We start from the raw sequence: 10,887 nt of genomic DNA on the forward strand, positions 1-10,887 counted from the left end.
ATGGGGCAAGACGGTTAACAGTGGAAGAGTTCTTTCATTGTTACCGTCTATCTGAGATCACCAAATCGAGGGGCATGTATAGCTTTGTGCCGAAGAGTCTGGTCCTTATGTTAGTGTCCAAGACCCCAGACTCCAATCGTAACTGGAAGGGTCGATATTTTTTAAAATTTTAAAAATTCCTGCAATTTGATGAAGTTATTTAGCGTGGCCATGAATTTTAAACTCAACTTATATATATTTTTTTAAGAAGTACATGGCATTTCTTCTTCTATTTTTTCTTCTAAAAAATTTTTAAAATTTGGTAAAATTGTTTAGCATAACCATGATTTTTACCGTCCAACTTTTATTATATAATAATAATATATAATATAATAATATACGATATGATTTTTGAGTTTTATTTATGCATTATTTTGATACGGTGGAATGGGAGAGAAGAGAGGGGAGGAGAAAGGAAGAGATGATATTTCCTCTGTTCGGTTGTTTGATAGAAAGGAAAATGGGATGAAAGGGAGAGAAGTCTCCATTTAAAAATGCTAGAAGCCAATTCTGACTTTCAATAGTTCCCAAAATGTCAGTTTTGCCATTAACTTTTTATTACTCCCTTCCGACTTTTTAAGGGTATAAAAATAAAAACAAAATTATTCTTGTCTTTCCATTTATTTTTTCTTTTCTCTTTCCTTTTCTATTTCCAACATTTTGGATAGGAGGGAAACAATTTCTTTACCCTTTCTCTGTCATTTCCTTTCCTTTATTCATTTCATTTCTTTTCCCTCTTCCTAGGCGCAACCAAACACAGTGTTAGAGTTTTCGTTCACAGCATGGAAAGGGAAGAAACTAGAAAGCATTGAGCTCTGAAAGTCTGAATCACGTTCACGACAGATCAGTGTCATTTCCCTCTCACTTTAACAAAGCTTGGAGTTAAACTTTCCAAACTTTTTATATATATATTTTTTGTGAATTTTTAAAATTTGACGATTGAATTTTATATTCTTTATATTTTTAAGATATATATTAAATTTTGTTTAAATTGAATATTATTCATTATTTGATTAAAAAACTTACTTTTTATAAATAATTTTAGATTATAAAAATTTAAAATTTTAACATTTATTTACTAAGATAGCAACTATTTTTTGATCTCTTTAATATTTTAGAATAATATAATAATAACATACCATTTAGAGATTAAATTTTCAAAATGCAAACTCCAATACGTAGAATTTCTATCCAAATTAGTTCTAAAAGAAAATCACTTTTATTCAACACTTACCAGTTTTTGAGGCACCTTATAATGCTTGCGTTGAGTTATATATATTGACTGGACTGCAAATTAAGACTGAGAAGCGACATAGCTAGCGAGAGAGAGAGAGAGAGATCATGGAGGAAGCGAAGGGCAACTCATGGATTATACTCCACAACGCTGTGGTCGTGACCATGGATCCTCAAAGCCGAGTCTTTCGCAACGGTGGGATAGTCATCGAGCACGATTCAATCAAAGCCATCGGTCAGTCATCAGATATTCTTCGCGATTTCTCTGCTCTTGCTCACCAAATCATCGACCTCAACTCCCAAATCTTACTCCCAGGTACTTCCCTCTCTTTCTAGCTAAGCTAAAATTGCTCTTACCCAACAAAAAAGTAAATGGTTATATGAAATTAATTTCTGATCTTTGGTGCTTACTAGGATTGATCAACACGCACGTGCACACCTCTCAGCAACTAGGGAGAGGGATAGCCGACGATGTGGATTTGATGACATGGTTGCACGGTCGGATTTGGCCTTACGAGTCCAACATGAGTGAGGAGGACTCTTATATATCCACTTTGCTTTGTGCTATCGAACTCATTCACTCCGGTGTAAGCACCATCTCTATTCTTTTCTTTTTCTTTTTCAACCTTGTCATGTATTTTTGTTAGGAACAAAGTTGTCTATAGAAAGATTGACTATTCATGTGTATTTTTAATCACGTCATTTATTAACTCATCCAATTTGATACATCATACATATGATATATGACTAGTAAGTTTTTTTTTTTTTGAGAAGGAATATATGACTAATAAGTAGGTGGTGTGTTTGATAACAGACATGGATGGAAATAAAAATCATGTGCCCAAGTGTTTCAATTTATGTTCCACCCATTTATGTTCTTTAAAAAGTAACCACTATTTAATAATAGAGTCCGAATTCAGTAAGAATGGGTGTAAAATCCATGTTTTACATCATCCAATAAGATTGTCACATCAGTTTTTCACTTAGAACTTAATAAATCCTACCAAACACAATAACATCCCAATAAACTCACAATTAAATTGGATTTTCAAATGAGTATTAGAATTAATTAAGTTAGGTTAAGCCTATTCATTAACATGTAATATGATGATGTGGTATGTTGGTATTGAAGGGATAAAACTTAGGCTTTACACCACATCCTTATAAAATTTAATCTCTTAATAATTTTTAATAAATAATGTCATGTTCACTAGTGCCCTTAGGGCATTCGGTAATAGATCACATGAGAAATATAAAATGGTGTCAAAAAAGTCAATTGCTTTTTTCTTTTCCCATGAAAAGAAAAAAAAAAATTCAAACACATGGTATACATACTGCACTAGGAGAATTAAAGAAAAAAAGGAACACTAAGAGTGAGATACAGGATTTATATTCGTCATTTGACTAAATTTTGTCAGTTGGTTAGTTTTGGTTTTTGATATTTCTGTTTTGGGGGGCTTTCTTTGGAGTTTAATGCTGTGATTGATGATGTTTGTGGTTTCTTGAGTCAGGTAACATGCTTTGCTGAAGCTGGGGGGCAGCACGTGTCTGGAATGGCCAGAGCAGTGGAGTTGCTGGGCTTGCGCGCGTGTTTAGCCCAATCAACCATGGATGCTGGTGAAGGTTTGCCGGCATCATGGGTGACTAGAACTACAGATGAATGCATCCAGGTTGAAAATATCTTTAGCTTCTTCTGTTTTTTTCTTTATTCATCTTATAATGTTCTTGAAAGTTAGGTGGATTTTCCGCTGATTCAATTTTTTTTTCTTTATATTGTCAAATGACTCAAATGTGTTATGTTTGCATTACGTTTTTCGTTTTTCTTATTTTAAGGGCACAGTTGCAAAAGGAGCTGTACAATAAACATCATAATACAGCAGACGGACGGATCAGAGTGTGGTTTGGGATTAGGCAAATTATGAATTCAACTGATCGTTTACTACTTGAAACAAGAGACGCTGCAAGGCAACTGAAAACTGGAATCCACATGGTATGGAACCGTGGCATGTGTGTGTTCTCGTTCATAGCTATATATCAGTTACAACCCCGAGGATGTCTACACTGTGATACATATAAGCTACAAGTTCTTGAAGATGATTATCTGATAGATCTGTTTGATGCATGCTCAAGCCTTCTTGAACTAGAAAAATGTTAATAACCATCACTGTTCTTGCATGAAATTTTTAAGTTTTTACCATACATTATGGACTAACGTCTGTAAAGTCTAAATAATACAAACATTTATACATTTCTCTTCAAACTTTTGAGGGGATTTAAAAGATGGACTTGAATAACTTTCCTCTCCCATTTCTATCATTTTGTCCAAAAAAAAAAAAACTTTCCTCTCCCACAAGAATGAATGGAGGGTGAAGTCATGGCCCACTGGGTGCTGTGTAACTTCCCAATTAAAAATATATATATATATGACTTATTGTGAAAAGTTATCAAATAAAAAGAAAAAAAAATCAATCTCAATTGCCTTTTGCATCTTGAGAAATTCTCAAATTTCCTTCCATTAAAATATTAAACTTCTGCAGAAATTCAGTTCGATCAGGTTGACCTTTGATGCTAATGAAGGATTATTGATATTGGAAATAGAATTAGTTGACCTTTCTAGTTTTTAGCATGTTGCAGAGATACCCTATGAGAATCAACTTGTGATGGATACTCGAAAGGCCAATCATGGAACAGTTACACACTTGGAGAAGATAGAGTTTCTCCAAAACAATCTGCTAGCAGCTCATACGGTTTGGGTCAACAATACTGAGGTGAATTATTTCTTCTAGTTACTTGCTGCACTTTAAGGAAATCGCTAGATCTTAATTTTTCTTGTCTGTACCATCTTATTTATGAAAGAAAATTAAAAAATAATGCCTTTCACTCAAAAGTCTAAACAAGAAAGTCAGTAAAATAAAAACAGGGTTAGTAGAGTGTCAGTAAAGTTGACTTCCCATGGTTGACTGAATTTGATATGTTTTGTGAATCTTCTGGCTTGGGTTCTATTTTGAAAGTTTGAGCATTGTCTACATACATGTTTAGTATTCAATTTGTTTTTCCGTAAATATATTTTTTTCCCTTCTGGGTGTTGTTTAATTGTTTGAGTTTGTTTCTATGATATTTCTGATTCAATTTAATCATGGATATAATGAAACTGTACATTTTATTCTTAATATTTTGGATTACATGAAGAAGAAGAAAAGGTTTGAAGACTAACTGAACCTTATACATCAATATATAGAAAGTATGGTCATGTTCATCATTAGAACTTACTTATGTACCATGTTCCCATGCTCTTAGGTGATGGATCCTTAGAAATCGTACTGATCATGGTTGAATTCTCTTACCATTCCGATTTGCAACTAGCATTTTTTGGAAAGTGGTATTGAGTTAAGTCAGATCAGACAAACTGTTGGGAGCAAATGTTACATAAGAATTATTGGTTGAACGTGATAATGTATATTAGTTCTATTGCTTTTTCCTCAGTTACTGCCACCAGTGTCCATAATTTTAACTCATGTCTTCTTCAGATAGGTTTTCTTTCAAGGGCAGGGGTCAAAGTATCTCACTGTCCTGCTGCTGCCATGCGAATGCTTGGATTTGCACCTATTAGGGAGATGCTTGATGCTGGCATTTGTGTCTCCTTGGGAACAGATGGGGCACCATCAAATAATAGAATGAGCATTGGTTTGTTTATATTTTGAAATTATTTCTATTATACATTTTCTTCATGCTTGACAATACTATATCAATAGTTGGCTTTTATCTGAATTTTGGACATTTAGGTTGAAAAACCTTCACTTCTTTAGCATCCCAGACACACTACATCACACACGAAACACGGTAAATATATGCTAGGAATAGCTGTCACTATAATGCAAATTTAAGGAGACCAAATTAGAGGATCCTTGTGGAGGTAGTGTCAGCTTCTTCGGGTCTTTTGCATAAGTTGTAATTAACCAAAGTAAAAGGTATATCCGTTTACTATATTGGTGCAGTAGAATCTTATCTTGATGCTAAAGGAATAAAGAATGCTCGTTGTAAGACTGATGTCTGGAAACGAATATAAGGATTCACCTCTTTGCAGTTGATGAGATGTACCTGGCATCTCTTATTAACAAAGGGCGTGAAGTTTATGCAAATGGAAACACTGATCCTACTGCTCTCCCTGCCGAAAAAGTTCTTAGAATGGTGACAATAAATGGTGCAAAATCAGTACTCTGGGACGATGAAATAGGGTCTCTTGAGGTTGGGAAAAAGGTTGGACTACTTTCTCAAATTAGTCACCCTTTTCTTTTTGCTTCATTCTCCTTACTCGTTTTTCCCCTTGTTTAAGTTTTATTATAGGAAGAAAAAGTTCCATTAACTATATTTAGTTATACTTTCCATTAGGTCACAAATACTAGATTATTTTATTCATTCTACAGGCAGGTGAGGCTGATTAATGTTTGTGTCCCTTGTATGGTAGGCTGACATGGTTGTCATCAATCCTTCCTTTTGGACTATGGTTCCCATCCATGACTGGTATGAGTTCATCCTAAAAGAAAAGATATGCTATACTTTATTCATAATTCATTTGTAAGTTTCGGGATGACTTTCAAACTTTGTTCCATTTTTTGAATGGCTTTTCATCCCTCTTGAAAACTGATCTTCTTACTCTTTTTTTCTCAAATTGTTATTTGTGCCATGTTTTGTGATTAAATTAGGGTTGAGAATTGAGAGTATGAGAATCTAGTCTTTTAAGTTCCCTGAATTGTTACTAATGACTTGAAATTAAAATAGTATGTAATAATCATTGACCATTAGCTATTATTAATTTTTTTTAGTTATTTCTAGCTTTCGTTGCTAATCTAAGTGCCATGTTCTATTTGGTCAACTTCATGTGTTCAATTATTAGAACCAGCCAGTAAATTTATTCAGGTACATGGATTACTAATTCAATCCGAGATCTCTTATTTAATGTTTTGGTTACTATGCAGGATTTCCAGCCTTGTTTATTGCATGCGAACTGAAAATGTGGTCTCTGTAATGTGCAATGGCCAGTGGATTATGAAGGACAAGAAGATTTTGAACATAAATGAGGTACTTAGAAATTACTTTTTCATCAGTTAACAGTAAAATTGAAGATTAGCAGTACATATTTAAAGTTAACACATTGGGAATTCATTTTAGATCATCAAAGGAGTCCCAATTTCAATCAATTACTAGAAGAACAAAATAAGTAATTCAATATTGTTTATCAATATGTGTGTTCCTTCTTTTTCCTTTTTTCTAAGAGTTCCATGGTTTACTTATGGTTGCAAATTGTATCTGGACAGGAAGATGTTATTTCGATGGCCCAGCAAGCTTCTAGCGAGCTTTTGAAGAGGGCAGGAATAATAATTCCAAAGAGAATGAATATCCTATGATTGTTCAAATTATAACCACTGGACTTACTGAAAAAGCATTTGCAGTTGTATGATTGTATTGTTTGATACTATCACCTGAGACTGCCATATGCAACTACACTAAAGTCTTTACACTCAGGCTTCTGTTCTCCATCTTCTAGTTCGCTCTTGTCATCTCAAACAACTTGATTCAAGATCACACTCTTGCACTGTAATTTGAAAATATATTAGTCTTCTTTCTTCTTTCTTACCCCATGGGTGGTTTTTAGATTTTTCATTCATCCCTCAAAGTATATTTCTGTGAAAGTGATGACATGCCTTGAGCAATCAATCTTCATTTGTGCCATGAAGAATTGCTAATAGAGAGGTGCTACGTCTACAATATTTTCACAACAAATCATAGGTGGTTAGTTGTTAAGCAAAAAATAAAAACTCCCTATTAGAAAGCTTGTTAGTCCTTAAGGAACCCCATATGTAGGGATTGTGTTGATCCTAATTCCTAAGTTTTGTGCAGGTTATCTTGGAGGGAGGCTGAGAGTTAATGTGTATTCTTAATTTCTTTTACTCTTTGGTTTTTGCGTTTCTTTTTACCTCAATAAAATTTTTCTCTTTCTAGCTAAAACATAAAAAGGTGATCATTGTGCATCACACGATGTGCATTGTTGTATAACTTAAAATGTTTTTTTTTAAACACAACTTATTAGGTTTTTTTGTCTTTTATTTTTATTATTCATTTTATTATTCAATTTTAATTATATTATTGAAATATTTTGTTTAGCTTATACTAAAATAATATACTTATATGCTAGTTATACTTATATATAATTTTTAACTATATAATGCTGATCATTCTAAAAATAAAAATAAAAATTATATAGATTGCGTTTAGATACTACTTATTTTGCTAAAAACTGAAAACACTGTAACAAAATAATTTTTAAATGTGTGAATAATACTATGAGACCTATTTTTAATGAAAAAACAGCTGAAAAAAGAGATTTTTGGGTCTCGTGAATAATGCACGGGACCTGAACAGTGCAATTTCAGTGAAAATTTTGCGGTTAAAGAGGTAGTGGGTCCCGTGCACAGTGCACGGGACCCACTGACAAACAAAACCAACGTGATGGAGCGTTTCTCAATAATTAAAAAAAAATTGGGGAAACACTGGACATTTGGACGCGCAAAACACTATCCGAACGTAGACATAATGCTTATAAATTTAATTTATATAGGCTTAAATGGATATAATTTTATCTAATTTATTTAAATAATAAAAATCCTGAATGTGTAATTTAGTCATTAATTATTAACTTAAATTTGTTAAGAGTTAAAAAAAGAAAACAGTGTGCCATTTACTTTATATAAATTAAAAATAAGTTAACAATTTTCAATTAGTGCACTAACAAACTCGAACATGTTAAAAAAAAAAATTAACTTAAAGTTTAAAATATCATCAAAGTTAGTGATGAGTTCAAACTTTAACTCTTTGTTTATTAAAATAAAACTAAACCAATTTAAAACTTTTTAATATGAGTTATTCTAGGGATACAACCAAGTAGCAATTTTTAGTATTTTTAACGGATACTAAGGTTCCTATCACCAATAATGCAGAGACAGACCCACGTTTTGAAAGAAAAAAAAAATTGAGGATAGCATATATATTTTCTTATAAAATCTAACATTTGGCACTAAAATTTATATCTTGGCCCCCCTTACCCAAAAGTTTTTCAAATTGTCCTATGAAATCCAAAACATATTTATCTGTAATTTCCCAGTTGTCCTAAGAATATAAAAAAAAAAAATCCTCTGGACAATCACTTGGATAAGAAGAAAATCCTTAAAATAACTAAAATTCCAACAAACAAATGATAAATTAGGTTTGAACAACAATAAAATACTACCAACAAAACAATTACAAATCACAAATCTCTAATGAAATAAATCACAAAAGCCCAAAACTTTTACCCAACTCTGCCTCTCTCAACTCTCATCTTTTCCTCCATGGCTCCACTCCTGACTTCACCACCACCGAGTAACTGCCTACACCGTTGACCACTCCACACAGTAGTTAGTATATATATATATATATATATATATATGTATGTGTGTGTGTGTGTGGCTCTTTCTAAATAAATGGGAAAAACTTCATTTGTGAGACTTTTTAAGTTTTTTTTTTTTTAGAATACTAAGTATTTTTAACACATACAGGAAGAGGAAAAAATATTTTTTAAAAAAAATGACAGTGGTATATATCCAAAAGTGTCTACTCCTTAAGTTGATGGAAAAAACTATTAGTATTTATTTATTTAGTCAAACTTTCAGTCCATTATTATTTGAAAGTTGTCATCTTTTATTACTATTGTAGGTGCACAATTGCGTCTGGCCCCAAAAACAGTTACGGGCTCAGGCCCAATGAGCCTTAAACAATATGAATTTGTAGAGTGTGGGCTTGAAACCCAGGTTAGAAGTGTCTAAGGATTAAATGACAAGTCAAAGATTGCTAACACTTGAAAACAACAAGGAATATTGTAAATCAACCCCCTCGGACGTAAGCCAAGAGCTGTTCTTATATTATCTCTTTCTTCTTTTTCTTTTTTTTTAGATTACCAAAAAAGGGAGCCCCCCTTTCCTGTTCTCAGTCCCTCCTTAAATACTCCTCTTTGTGATACTTTATACACGTGTTGCCCCAACTTCCCCTTAGCCTAGATATTTCTTTTCTCAATGCCTTTGAATAGTAACCAGAAGTTTCCCGTCCACTGTTCAGGTGTCACTTCCCCATTAATGCGGCCAGGGTGGTAGGTGCAGGGTCTTTAATGTGGAGGTGGCAGCCTTTATCTTTGGTATTTCTCTAACATCGGTGCTTCTAGGACATTCAAGGGTTCTCCCCTTTTAACCATTGGTCTTGACCGTGTCATTCCCTAACCTTTACCATGAAGTCCCGGGTTCTCCGGTGTCCGTCCGAGGGGAAGTTCACCCTCGGCTGGATCCTCGGATCCTCGGCGTATGGGCCGCCCCGTAGTACTAACAAGTTCTAAACCCAAGAGCAGGTCGGCCCTCCTTAGCATGGCCCAAAGGGCACACATTCCCATCAGGATCTTTTTACTCCCCACAATAGCCCCTAAAAACTCTAATTTTCAACGTCCGAGGAGAAAAATAGGGTTTTGATCTGACGAGAACTTACTCCACACACTTTGTGAATAATTGCACGTGTGGAAATCGTTTCGCGTCCCAGAATATACCACTTGGCGGTTTTATTTTCAAAACGCGCGCATTTATTACCGTAAGTTATACCTTGTCCCCCACGTTCAACGGTGAGATAAGCATCCAACGGTCCTTATCATTCCACAAAAATTTGGGCGGGACGAACATAATTTCGAGGCCGCTTTTCCACACATCGTGACGCTTCGGGAACCTGCGCCTCCATTTAATTCCCTAGGGACTAATCCCATTAAAACATCAGCAATCATACTTCACCTGCAGAAAACCGTGGAAATTTGCACACCTTCAACTTTGTAAGTTCTTGCTCTCTCTACTCTTAACCTTTTCTCCTCGGACATAGTCCTCGGCTGTCCTCGTAGATATTCTTCCCTTTAGAGTCTAGCCTTTCGTTCTTTTCCGATGGATAGGTTTAAGTGTCTAGTTGATACCGCCGCTGGAATGGAAGGCTTCAGAGCCAAATATCACATTCTCGGCGATGTAGGTTTAAAGTATTGCCCGGCAGAAGCCGTGGCCGGTTCTAGAAAAGAGGGAGAGGTTATCATCTCGATGATAGCCTTTATAGAGGGTAGGATGACCTTCCCAATGAAACCTGTAACTAGGGAGTACCTTCGCAGCCATCGGTTGTGTCCCGACCAGTGCCTCCCGAACGTTTTTAGAGTTTTGGGTAGCGTCGATGCTTTAAACGAGTAAATGGGTCTGAACCTCACCTGGCACGATGTCGTCTTTCTGTACGAATCCCATAAACTCTCCAACGTAGGTTACTACATTAAATCCCGCTCCAGCGTCGTTAGGCTAATCTCCTGTCTGCCCAAATCCAACAAAGGCATGAAGGATGACTACCTGATCGTCTTTGGGAACTGGCACGACGGCCTCCACTGCCCAGTTGAGTGGGGAAATCCAGGTGCGACACCTTAGGATTAACCTCCCCAACTCACAACTTCCCTTAATACTCACAAACATGCACACTAACATGTATTTACATTTGTTTAACTTTATCACTTGCTATGTGAAT

The 10,887-nt window shown here is 34.8% G+C and overlaps 1 protein-coding gene across 2 annotated transcripts; it reads left to right on the plus strand.

Annotated features, from left to right (window-relative positions):
- Nucleotides 1-1,308: 1,308 nt before the first annotated feature.
- LOC142629658 (uncharacterized) lies at nucleotides 1,309-6,906 on the plus strand. 2 transcript variants are annotated; one of them, XM_075803684.1, is made up of 10 exons: nucleotides 1,310-1,588; nucleotides 1,687-1,859; nucleotides 2,784-2,942; nucleotides 3,113-3,262; nucleotides 3,897-4,040; nucleotides 4,800-4,956; nucleotides 5,357-5,529; nucleotides 5,738-5,793; nucleotides 6,249-6,351; nucleotides 6,588-6,906. In XM_075803684.1, the coding sequence occupies exons 1-10, from the start codon at nucleotides 1,381-1,383 to the stop codon at nucleotides 6,675-6,677; spliced, it is 1,413 nt and encodes a 470-aa protein (XP_075659799.1). In that variant the 5' UTR covers nucleotides 1,310-1,380; the 3' UTR covers nucleotides 6,678-6,906. The 2 variants fall into 2 exon arrangements, with proteins under 2 accessions (XP_075659800.1, XP_075659799.1); XM_075803685.1 differs by lacking the exons at nucleotides 6,249-6,351; nucleotides 6,588-6,906 and having other exon boundaries at nucleotides 1,309-1,588; nucleotides 5,697-5,787.
- Nucleotides 6,907-10,887: the final 3,981 nt, after the last annotated feature.

This window comes from Castanea sativa, chromosome 3 (assembly GCF_040712315.1).
Source record: "Castanea sativa cultivar Marrone di Chiusa Pesio chromosome 3, ASM4071231v1".
NCBI classification, from domain to species: Eukaryota; Viridiplantae; Streptophyta; class Magnoliopsida; order Fagales; family Fagaceae; genus Castanea; species Castanea sativa.

Excerpts from the sequence above, each read along its gene's own strand:
- LOC142629658 (XM_075803684.1), top strand. The coding sequence starts at position 1,381 with ATGGAGGAAGCGAAGGGCAACTCATGGATTATACTCCACAACGCTGTG. Across the intron at positions 3,263-3,896 it reads TGAAAACTGGAATCCACATG|CATGTTGCAGAGATACCCTA; the intron begins GTATGGAACCGT and ends TCTAGTTTTTAG. Across the intron at positions 4,041-4,799 it reads TTTGGGTCAACAATACTGAG|ATAGGTTTTCTTTCAAGGGC; the intron begins GTGAATTATTTC and ends TGTCTTCTTCAG.